Source organism: Mus caroli, chromosome 15 (assembly GCF_900094665.2).
Source record: "Mus caroli chromosome 15, CAROLI_EIJ_v1.1, whole genome shotgun sequence".
Lineage (NCBI taxonomy): Eukaryota > Metazoa > Chordata > Mammalia > Rodentia > Muridae > Mus > Mus caroli.
The window spans coordinates 77,140,306-77,152,356 of NC_034584.1; the positions used below are offsets into that span (position 1 = coordinate 77,140,306).

Sequence of the window (12,051 nt, forward strand, 5' to 3'; positions counted from 1 at the left end):
GGAGGAGGAGGAGGAGGAGGAGAAAGGGAAGGAGGGAGGGAGGGATGACTGAGTGAAACTCCACTGATCAGGCCCCACTCCTGTGGCCTCCTCCAGTGGCTGGAGAGGTCACCCCCGGCCATGCTGAGTAAAGCACAGGAGTCTGCAGTTTCTCTTGCCTGGCTTACCTGCCTACTCAACCAGCAGGCCAGGTCTCTTTCCATTCCAGCCAGGACAACCACGTCTACGGTACTTTCTCAATGTCATCTCCTTTCTCAGAAACCCTCCTTGATTCCCCAAGACAACTGTCCTTTGTGCCTGTTACACCTGCTAACTTCCTTCTTTTCTCTCCCCAACCCTGAGCTGGAAGAGGAGAAAGAGAGTCATCTCTTTTTCCAGGACCTAGAACTTTAGAAGTAGTACTGGGAGCTGGTTAAGCCGCAGAAACTCTTGTGGTACATCTTGACTACGGAGCTGTCAGATCCCACCCCAGCTGTTGAAGCCAAACTCTGGGGACTCCTGGGCTGCATTTTTAACTTGCACACCAAACCCACAAGAGCTATGCTGCACGAACAAGGTTGCCCTACTGTTTCCAATCCACTGCCTGAGCCTCCCAGGAAGCGCTTCCCACTGGGCAAGTCACCAGTCACAAGGACCCTCCTCTTACCTGACTCCTCCTCAAGTCGCTGGAGAGCAGAACTGCCCACCTTCTCCTCTGCTAAGGACTGCACCCCAGTAATCCCAGCACCCAACAAGGGGCATGGGGGCAAGGTGGGAGGATTATAAATTTGATGGGGGGGGCTAGAAAAAAACCCAATCTCACCAAACCCCACAAAGCACCTGGTGGTAGGGGGAAGAGGTCCACTTCCTTAGCTCATGCAAGAACTGGATGGGCTTACAGAAGAATTGGAGTGACTTACAGAATCAAGCAGAGTAACTTTAAATTGGAAGGTGGTACTTGTCTGATGTGGCTTTATTTTCTTACCCAAAGACTCAAGGAGATGAGGCTGAGAACACAGTTCAGTGGTAGAGGGCTTGTCTAGCATGCAATGTACCCTGGCTGAATCCCCAGCACAGTAGTGGGAAAGAAGGATTCAAGGAAATGGAGCCATTGGAGAAGCCAGTCAAAAGGAATGAGGTCTGAGGTACGGAGGAGGGCAGCACCCATGATTAGGGAGAATAAAACAGCTATGAAGCAGACAACATATACCTCGTTCAATTGGGCTACCCCTGACTTAGGGGCTTGGAAGCCACAGGCAATAGTGGGGTTACTTAAGAGAACCTAACACCACACTGAAGGAGCCCTGATGAGAATTGAGACTACTATTACTCAGGGTGCCCTACAGGCTTTCTCATAGTCTCTTACATCTGTTCATGATGTCCATTAAAGCTAAAAATAAAAACTGGCTATGGATTCAGACAGAGTTGCTACTCAAGTCGTACTAATAAACTGAGGAGAACATTGACCTCCTAAATCACAGACAATCAGATTACCCAAAGCAGGAAAGGATAAGCCTCCAGGTGCTTCAAGCTGAAGAATGGCCTGCAGCCAATCAAACCCTCAACACTGTCCTACTGGCAAGGAAGACACAGGCACTAACAAGTGGAAGCTTACACACGATCCCGCAGACTGGGACAAGCAGTGGTCAAGGGTATTCTAGACAAGCAGTGTGTGGAAAAGCCAACTGTAGCCCAGGGCTTGCAACCATCAGTACAGCTACAGTGTACTCTCATACATAAAATAAACAAAATTTAAAAAGTTATGTTATCTGCTTCATCAATCACTTAAGCAATGAAACATTACTGCCAAGAAAGAGGGAGGGGCTAGAGAGACTGGCCGAGAGCATTTATTTGCTGCTCTCTGGAGAGCACCAAGGGTTTAGTTCCTAGCACCCACTTCTGGCAGCTCACAAGTATCTAGAATCCCAGTCCCAGAGGCTCTGATCCCCCCTTCTGATAACCAAAAACATAAAGTAAAATTTTTTATATAGTCTCTTGGTGTAGCTCTGCCTGTCCTGGAACTCACAGAGATCAATCTGCCCCTGCCTCCTAGTGCTGGGACTAAAGGTGTGGGATACTACACTGGGTAGGTAAATCTTTACAACCAAACAAGCCACCAAACTCTCCATCACAAGCTTATAAATAGGGCTACTGTAATATTCAGGAGATTACCCTAATCCTAGGGCCTACTGGTGAAGAAGAGATCTGAGTGCCCTTCTGTCTATTTAAAACGCCAACAATAGCATTAGTAACATTTTCCAAGTGAAGATGACTACTGTCCCTAGGTGGAGCAACTGCTCAGGGTTCTCGTCTTACTCAGGGACAGAGCACACTCTCCTACTGATCAGGATGAGACTGCACATGAAGAACACTGGGAAAGTGCTCAGCTGGTCACACACACACACACACACGTCACCAAGACGACCTGGACTGACATTTGAATCTATAGTAATGCCTTGCTTGGTGACAGGGACATACTGAGAAGTACAGGACAGTAATGAAAACAGCTTAGCACGGCCATGTCACATAACCCCAGAGGCCACCTTCATGCATGCTACTGGTCAACTGTACCTAGGGTGCATTTGTGGAGGAGAGGATCTGGCAGGGATGTGGGCGCTGCTCCTGCTGGGAGTAGCTACTTTGCAATTTGATGTGTTCATTCCCTGGTTACAGGCATTCTTTCAACTCCTTTCACAGCTCTGGGAGTTTCTGTGTTCCAGCTTTCTATAATCACATCTCCTCTTTCTGCATGAAAAGACAGCTATTCATCCCAGCAGGCAGCAGCACGGGTTACAAGACAGGCATTAGTCATTGGAATTCTTCAAATAAACACTCCAGCTAGGGGCAGGCCTCCTCAAACAGTCAATTATGTTACCTGCGCCAGAACTGCTGAAGACTAGCAAAGTCCTCCCCTATGCCGGGGTCGGGAATGGTGGTGGGAGGGTGGGGGTAGGGGGTGGTCTTAGTCTCACCCCATCTCTAAGCCTGCAGCCTCACATCCCATTTTAGGGACTACTGAATTTCCTAAATACATTCTGTTTTTGTTTTTTGGGTTTTGTGTCTGTGGGAAGGTAAGGGAGGGTACCTTTGAGCAGGACTCCTTTTTTCTTTTTTATGTATACAGTGTTCTGCCTATAAGTATGTTTGCAGGCCAGAAGAGGCCTCTGATCTCATTATAGAGGGTTAAGTGGTTGCTGGGAATTGAACTCAGGACCTCTGAGAGAGCAGACAGTGCTAATGGCTGAGCCATCTCTCTCTTGCCCTGAGCAGGACTCTTACTGCACCACCTAGGTCAAGATCAGCAGTGCAACTCTGCAACAGCTTTCAAGAGCCCCCAACTACTCCTTGAGCTCCTGGGAAGGGACACTGTAGACCAAATGAAAGGCTTCCCACTCCGGTTCTCCAAGTAGAGCCTGGCGTACACTGAGGGTATGTAAGGAATAGGAATGACTTGCCTGCCAGGCGTGGTGGCGCACACCTTTAATCCCAGCACTTGGGAGGCAGAGGCAGGCGGATTTTTGAGTTCCAGGCCAGCCTGGTCTACAAAGTGAGTTCCAGGACAGCCAGGGCTGTACAGAGAAACCCTGCCTCTTTTCTTTTCTTTCTTTTTTTTTTTTTCCTAGACAGGGCTTCTCTGTGTAGCCCTGGCTGTCCTAGAACTCACTCTGTAGACCAGGCTGGCCTCAAATTCAGAAATCCACCTGCCTCTGTTTTCCAAGTGTTGGGATTAAAGGCATGTGCCACCACTGCCAGGTAGGTGCCAGTCTCTTAACCACTGACCAGCACTGAGATAATATTTATACAGAGAAAACAAAACAGTTTAATACAAATTAGTAATAAAGACAAGATAGTAGGACGCATTTCTTTACTGAAAACTTTTCTTCCCCCTTGCCTTTTGTGTTTGCAGCCACATTTCCTCTAGCCCATATCAACAAGGAATAATCCCAGCACTCGGGAGGCAGAGGCAGGCAGATTTCTGAGTTCCGAGGCCAGCCTGGTCTAGAGTGAGTTCCAGGACAGTTAGGGCTACACACAGAAACCCTGTCTCGAAAAACCAAAAACAACAACAACAAGGAATAACAGTGGGGCCAGGATTAGATGGTAGGTCTGAACCTAAATTCACTTTCCTCCACCCACTTCGGCTCCAAAGACTCTTCAAAATATGGGACATGAAGCTCAGCTGATCAACTCTAGCACACTCTAACTAGACCAGCAGTGATCCCAAGAACTAGACCAATCAAATTAAAGAGAAGGGCTGCCTCAACTAATTTAATCAGAGACTCTCACATCTAAGGCAGAAGTCAACAGGGGGCACAGCTTGTACCTGCACAACAGCTGATGCCCAGCACAGACTTAGCAGGTCCTTCGCACCTCAAATCACAAGAAGCAAGTGTGGGTGGGACAGCAGGGTCTCATCAAGAGGCAGATCAAGTGTTACTCAAACCACTCTTTCCATTCTACAAATACCCATTCATCAAGGCGTCTGTCCATGATTAACAGGGGGCCAGGTAATACTGACCTTTCTGCTCTGGAAGACATTAACTCCACTGATGCAGTCCGTGCTGGGCGCTCCAACCTGGCTAAACTACCCAGGCTTTTGCTCCCAGATTGGTGCTCTCAGACTGCACCCCCTCCCCAGGTCCTGACTGTACATGGCATGCCTTGAGTGTGCAGACTCTGTGGTAAGCAGTGAGGAGGGCTTAATATAAATAGGCAGGTAAGCCTACGAAGGCTGTTGTCCCCAGCAGACACTCTGGCTTCTGTCATATCTATCAGGAGGAGAGTGCCTGCCCCAGGAGCCACTAAATCACTAAACACAAAACCGAAACTGCCAGAACCGTGAGTGATTCCTCGAGAAAGCACTAACCAAAGCATTTACTGTGGGAAATGACATCTCCTTACTGAGACCGTTCAGACTTTCTTCACAGAACTTGACATGGGGCCCCAATCTAGTGTTTGCTGACTGTGTAAGTGAAATGGCATTTCAGGAAGTCTTAATTAACCCTTGCACTGCCTTCAACTCTTCCAGAATAATCCAGTCCCAATCCAATTTCACATAAAAGCAAAATTTTCACACTGAAAAAAAAAAATCATCATATTTTTTTAAGCCCTCTAAGTGACAGCAAAGAACGCCACTACCTAGTGAGCACCTCCTGGTGAGACAGGCGGTGTTCTGTACGCGTGGAAGGTGAGGCAGAGCTAAACCATGGCCGTCTGAATACAGAGCCTCCTTACCTAGCCGTTCCCCACGCAGTCCCTGCTTCTCCCCCTGTAAGGAAAGCTCCACGACACCCCCCCCCCCCATTTTCTCTCAACACTTACTACAAGGTACATCCTTTGCTTTCTGAGGCAGGGTCTATGCAGCTCCTGGTGGCCAACAGGCCTCCTACCTCAGCCTCCCCAGGGCTGAGGTCACAGGCATCCTCTACCTAGCATCCTCAGTTCTAACATGGCACTTTTAAAAAAAAGGTGCCAGGCAGTGGTGGCGCACGCCTTTAATCCCAGCACTCGGGAGGCAGAGGCAGGCAGATTTCTGAGCTCGAGGCCAGCCTGGTCTACAGAGTGAGTTCCAGCACAGCCAGGGCTATACAGAGAAACCCTGTCTTGGAAAAAAAAAAAAGTTATGGGTATGATCTAGAATGAAGGGTTGGTTTCTAGATGGTTCTATTTTAGGTTGGCGTTGAGGGATTGGGGTTGGGGGATGGGGCTGGGTTGTCTGTGTAGCTCTAGTTGTCCTGGAACTTTCTATGTAGACCAAGCAGGTCTTGAACTCAGAGAGATCCAACTGCTTCTGTCTCCAAGTGCTGACACTAATGGCATGTGCCACCATGCCTGGCCTGACGGTGCCACCATGCCTGGCCTGACGGTTCTGTTAAGAGGTGACTGAATCATGAAGGGTTAACCCTACCGACCGGCTGCTCCACTGATGAGTTCACGAGCTAAACAGGCTACTGGGGCTGAGGCCTACAAGCAGGAAGTAGAGCACCTCCTTTGTAAGGCTGCATGCCGTCCTTTCACTTCTCCACTCAGTACCTCAAACCATGAGCTCAAGTACTGTCATAGCAACGTCACAGCTAACAAACAGGGCCTCTTATGCACAAGCAGTTCTCTGAACAAAATGCTAAGAACACCATTGCAAGAACACTATGTGGCAGGAGAACGTGTGTGTGTGTGTGTGAGAGAGAGAGAGAGAGAGAGAGAGAGAGAGTGTGTGTGTGTGTGTTGTAATATCCAAAATGAATTCAAGACCACCCAGTACCTTCCCCCTTCAAAAAGGGCTTTCCAAACTATACTAGCAGGTCAAGTACAGAGACAAATAAGGAAGCTGGCTGACTAAACAAATGTAAAAACATAGTTTTAGCAGTCAAAATGATTAAGTCTACAGCTGCCAAAATAATATTAGCTGTTCTCAGAGAAATAACCTTAACAAGATTAGAAATCACCCTACCACACCCCACACTGAATTCTGAGAAAGACCACAGACCACCCTGACCTTGCTAGGATTCCCTGTGATGTTAATAGCTGTGACGTTAATAGCTGATCCATAAGTTCAAAATGTACTATTGCTTTTCTGACCAAATCATAATAACCCAACACGGGGCAAGCAAAGTGAGTCACCAGGCCAGAGGTAGTCGCTATGCATACCAACCAATGCCTGAAAGGGCTACCTGCTACACCAATTAGAATAAGCCAGTTACCCTGTTTCTCAAATCTGTCCCTTACAAAGGTATAAAAAGTGTGTTCTTTCTTTGTTCTGGGTCTCTCCTCTGGCCTGCGTGCTGGAGTCCCCAACATGTTGGATCAATAAAAATCCTCATGCGGTTTGCAGCGATGGTGGTCTCTGTGGACTTTGTGAATGAGGGTCTTTTGACAAACTCCACAGTGTGTGGCAGGTTCATAATCTGTTCTCCATGAAGATGCACACTTCTCCTCCCTCAAGCTGTCCCCACTGCTTCACATAAGACCGCACATCCAAATAGGTTTTATAGACGGCAGGCATCAGGAACTGAGGGGAAACATCTAACAGCAAAACCTAGTAACAGTTAGCAACCTGTAGGCCTGAGCAGGTTCAGCAATGCTGGACAACCCAGAACCAACTCCACCCCAGCTACCTGAGGGAAGATCTCTGAGAGTTGAGAAAACAGCAGAGTGGGGTTAATAAAATGAATGAGTCCCATATTTTGTGTCCACCTAGACTAGCAATTCTCAACCCATCGGTAGAAAGAGACCGCTTTGGAGTTGAACCACACTTTCACAGGAATCACCTAAGACCAGGAAAACTGATTCGTTACGACCTGTAACAGTATGAAAATTAGTTATGAAGTAGCAAAGAAAATAATTCATGCGGCTGGAGAGATGGCTCAGTGGTTAAGAGCACTGACTCCTTCCTCTTCGGGAGGACCTGAGTTCAATTCCCAGCACCCACATGGTGGCTGGCTCACAACCATCTGTAATGGAATCCAACACCCTCTTCTGGTGTGTCTGAAGACAGCAACAGTGCACTCACATAAAGTAAATACATAAATAAATAAATCTAAAAAAGAAAAGAATTCATGGATGGGGTCACAGCATTAGGAAGGCTGAGAACCACTGGCCTAAACAGTTCTCAGCCTTCCACCATCAACAGCCACATCCGCCTTGGAATTGCTTTTGGGAATGTCCATGACCCTCCCTTGGTGCAGACATATGAACCAATATAACTGATGTCTGTGCAAGTTTAACATGAAACTAAAATAACCATGAAGAAGTACAAATAAAATAATGTCATGGGAGTGTCTGAAACACACTGCTGACCTCTGCAAGAAAACACATATTACTAGGCCACCCCAAACTCTTCACTAGTGTGACCTCCTCCCCAGCATCCATATAATTGGTTTTGGCTTTAAAAACAATGTATCCCCAAGCATGGTCACTAAGTGACTGACTCATGGCCTAGCTATCAATAAAAGGTCTCAAAACTTTGTTTTGTTTTTTGTTTTTTTGAGACAGGGTTTCTCTGTGTAGCCCTGGCTGTCCTGGAACTCACTCTGTAGACCAGGCTGGCCTCGAGCTCAGAAATCCGCCTGTCTCTGCCTCCCAAGTGCTGGGATTAAAGGCGTGTACCGCCATTGCCCCGCTCAAAACTTTTAAATGGCTTAATCATTGTGGCCGTCAATCTCTCTTGCGACCCAGAAGACATGTGACAATAAGAGCTGGTGAGCTGGGAGCTGGGTGGCACTGAGACTGGAGGGAGTTCGTCTCCTTTCAGTATAGGAGACAACAGTGTTTACTAGACACAGGCTTAGGGAAGGATTGGCATAGCTGAGCAGGATCAGTGTCTGGGAAAACAGTTCCTTAAAAAATAAAAATAAAAAGGTTTATTTATTTTATGTATGTGAGTACACTGTTACTGTCTTCAAACACACCAGAAGAGAGTACATCAGATCTTATTACAGATGGTTGTGAGCCACCATGTGGTTGCTGGGAATTGAACTCAGAACCTCTGGAAGAGCAGTTGGAGTCTTAACTGCTGAGCCATCTCTCCTGCCCCAGGAAAACAGTTCCTGACACCTACAGCAGTGTATCTATATGCCTGCTGACCATGGGCCGACTTAATCACTTTTTCACCTGCACATTTATAAAAGCTAGAAATGGCTATCGATGTTTAAGAAGTCTGTTGAGTCTGACTGTCTCACTTAAGACACCAGGGCATACATCCCTGAATGCCAATGCCACCCTCTTGGAACTGTTTTGTCTGTCTTTGCCTGAGGCCAACTCAGTTGGGGCACTCGGTGGCCTTGGGAAAGTCTTTCTCTCTGGCTCCTGCTTTCCCGTTTGTGAAACGCGGAATAAAATAATTAAACAACAGTGGGGCGCCTAGAGCACCAGCTATTCAAACGACTGAGGCAGGAGGATGGATTTGAGATCAGGAGTTCGAAGCCAGCCTGGATAACATGGAGGACGCCGGCTCTCAAAACGGAAACAAACTGGCCTGTCATCTCAGCCCTTGAGAAACGGGAAGAGGAGGGAGGCTCCTGGCGTTTTAAGGCCAGCCTCAGAGACGCAGCGAGTTCGAGGCCCGCTCCGGCTATGTGAGAGCCGGCCTCAAGAGAAAACAAAACGATCAGACAACCATTACAGACATCACAGTGAAAGGAACAAGGCGTCTCGCCTATGAAAGAGCTCTCTGCTTAAAACGGGTCGGGCTAAGGACCGTGGCATAGAGGAGAACCAGCAGAACTGGCCATAAACAGCTCTGGGCTGGCGGCTCCTCCGCTCAACTTCCGCCCTCTTAACTCCCAGGACCTAAAGGCCGAGCGGAGACGGCGCCACCGTGGTCCCCCGGACCCGATCCTCCGGGGAGCAAGGCCCGGGCCCGCCCAGCCCTCGGCTCGCCTGCGATCGGGCCTCCCGGGCCCAGCAGCCAGTGGACCGACCAGCGGCTGGGCCCGCGCGGCCGGGCCAATAAGGAGCGCGGCGAACGCAGGGGGCGGGCGCAAGCGGCGTCGCCCCCCGGAGCTGCTCCCTCCTCCGCCCCCGAACCCCAAGAAGCAGCGAGGCCACTACGAGCCTCGAGGAAAAGGGAAAGGGCCGCTCACCGTCCCTTGGCCGCCGTCCCGCGCTTCCGGATGAGCTCGTCCAGTGAGAGATCGGCCATCTTGCGGCACGCAGCTAGCGGAGAACCGAGGAGAAGCCGACTGCGGCGAGCCCGCCCCACGGCCGGAGTCAGGAGCGGCTTCCGGCAACCCGGAGGGCCAACTCTCGCGACAGTTCAAACGAAAAGCTCGAGACGGAAGGGGTGGAGCCTTTCTCCCCGTGAGCCTTTGCGGTGCTCGCTTCTAATTTGCATGGAAGAGTCCTTATGGGCTCCCTCTCCCCCCTCCTCCTTTGCTAATGAGGAATTAGAATGATATCGATCATAAACCATTAAAAAGCACTATCAAGAGAACAAGTCTTTTAGTCATACAGCCGATCGGACACTCACCATACTTGTAATGAGAATATAATTTCTTACCCCTGAGGAACGTAGAGCAGCTCCTCATGCCTTAAACTTATGAGTAAGGAAAATAACGATTCGGGGTGACGCCCGAGTCCTCACTGCTTATGTGAGAAGAATTTTTGAGCGGGTATAGGTTGCAATCTGAGGCGACCCGCCTACTTTGCGGGATGCCTGGGTAACGCGATCTGCCCGACCCCTAGTACGATAAAAGAATAGAAAGCTTAGCCGCTACCTTGAATGGTTGCTCTCAGTCGTTAGTGGCTGTGGATTCATATGTTTATCCCTGCTTTTGCACTACCTGGCAGTGAGGCATTCTGGTCCTAGTGGTAGAACTGCGAGTGGGTCTAGACTTGTTTTCTTTAAGTAGAGAACACCAGCATACAACACACGCATACCTCTATGTGCACACGAGGAAGAGAATCTCAGGGTGGGTAATGGTTTAACCTCACTGCTGGGGCCACTTGAGCTACACAGCTCTCCTGTGAACAGGCCAGAAGGGTCTTGCCCATAAGGTCCTGACTCCTCTTAACAGTGAAGTTGTTAAAATGTTCTCCTTCAGTACATGGGACTATAAGGAAATCATCTGTAATGGCTAGTCCTGGTTGTCAACTTGACTTTATCTGGAATCAACTACAATCCAGAATTGGAGGGCTCACCTGTGATCCAGATCTTGACGCTGAGAGATACAAGTTTCTGACTTGGATCTTGGCATGGAGATCTTGAGGCATAGTGGCTATGAATCCCAGGAGACTAAGGCAAGGAGATCTCTGAGTTCAATGTCAGACTGGGACAAAACAAGTCCCAGTTCCAGGGATGGTGGTACACACCGTTAATCTGGGTCACACCTTCTGCTGGAGGTCTACATAAGGACATTGGAAGAAGGAAGATTCGCTCTTCTTTGCCTGCTTGCAATTACTTGCCAGCACATCTTTTGGAATCTACTAGCCTTGTGTGACCGAGCAACTACTAGATCCTTGGACTTCACAGCTGACCACTGTTGGGGAGTTGGACTACAGACTCTAAGTCGTCATAACAAATCCCCTTACTATGTAGAGACTATCCATAAATTCGGTGACTCTTTCTGGAGTTGGGACTAGGGTGAGGCTTTTTGGGGGGCAGTCCCACTGACTTCCATGACAATGGGGTTCCGTGATCAGGCTATCCATGTTTGTGCAGCAGACACTTCCTAGTGAGCCCCCCAGCTTCTCCAGCCACTGCTTTCCCCGGTTTTTAGAAGCAGCTTTTTCCAACCACACAGCTCTCAGCTCACATTCACCACCTGAACATCTGCCCCAGCAGGACCAGGTCTTCACAGCCCAACCATCTCAGCAGAGGTGGCATGCTGGCTGGTTCTGTGTCACCTCAGCACAAGCTAAGAGTCATCAGAGAGGAAGGAGCCTCAGCTGAGGAAACGCTGATGCTGTGAGATCCAGCTGAAGGCATTTTCTCAATTAGTGACCAATTGCATAGGGCCCAGGCCATTGTGGGTGGTGCCATCGCTGGGCTGGTGGTCCTGGGTTCTATAAGAAGGCAGACTGACTGAGCAAGCCATGGAAGCCAGCAAGCAACACCCATTCATGGCCTGTGCAGCAGCTCCTGCCTCCAGGATTCTGCCCTGTTTGAGTTCCTGTCCTGACTTCCTTCAATAATGAACAGTGAACATTGTTATGGAAAGTGTAAGCTAAACAAACCCTTTTCTCCCCAACTTGCTTTTTTTTGGTCATGGTGTTTTGTAGAAGCAGTAGAAACCCTTAGATGGGTGGCTTTCCTGCAGCCGTCTTAAGGACAGCCCGCACTTCCACCTGATCTGTCTTTAAGTGACCATCTTACAAATGTAATCAGTTTAGCATCTTTCCCAGCAAAATCCAGAGCTGAGGGTGAGGGAAGGGAGGGCGACAGCAGAGGCATCCCAGGGAAGCACTGGCGAGTGACCTGGGAAGAGCCCGAACCAGCCTCCCTGCTCCACCTTCCACAGGGCTGTCCCAAGGATGTGAGAACCAGGACGGTGACAGACAGGATGAGGCTGAGCTCCCACTACTTTCTCCACTGCCCAAACTCTGAACGGGCAATGCAAATGCATATCTGAAACAAAA

At 49.0% G+C, this 12,051-nt stretch overlaps 1 protein-coding gene and 1 non-coding gene across 3 annotated transcripts in view; one reads left to right on the plus strand and one right to left on the minus strand.

Annotated features, from left to right (window-relative positions):
- Positions 1-9,709, minus strand: part of Poldip3 (DNA polymerase delta interacting protein 3) — a 24,420-nt gene extending 14,711 nt beyond the window's left edge. Inside the window, exon 1 of one of the 2 annotated variants that reach the window (XM_021183423.2) lies at positions 9,558-9,709. In XM_021183423.2, coding sequence (XP_021039082.1) covers positions 9,558-9,616 — 59 coding nt within the window. In that variant the 5' untranslated portion in view covers positions 9,617-9,709. The remainder of the gene's footprint in view (positions 1-9,557) is intronic. The other variant, XM_021183422.2, reaches the window with a different exon arrangement.
- Positions 9,710-9,999: 290 nt separating this feature from the next.
- On the plus strand, positions 10,000-10,150 carry LOC115029509. The gene has a single exon (XR_003835073.1). It is a non-coding gene; the product is annotated as a U12 minor spliceosomal RNA (small nuclear RNA).
- The last annotated feature ends 1,901 nt before the right edge of the window (positions 10,151-12,051 follow it).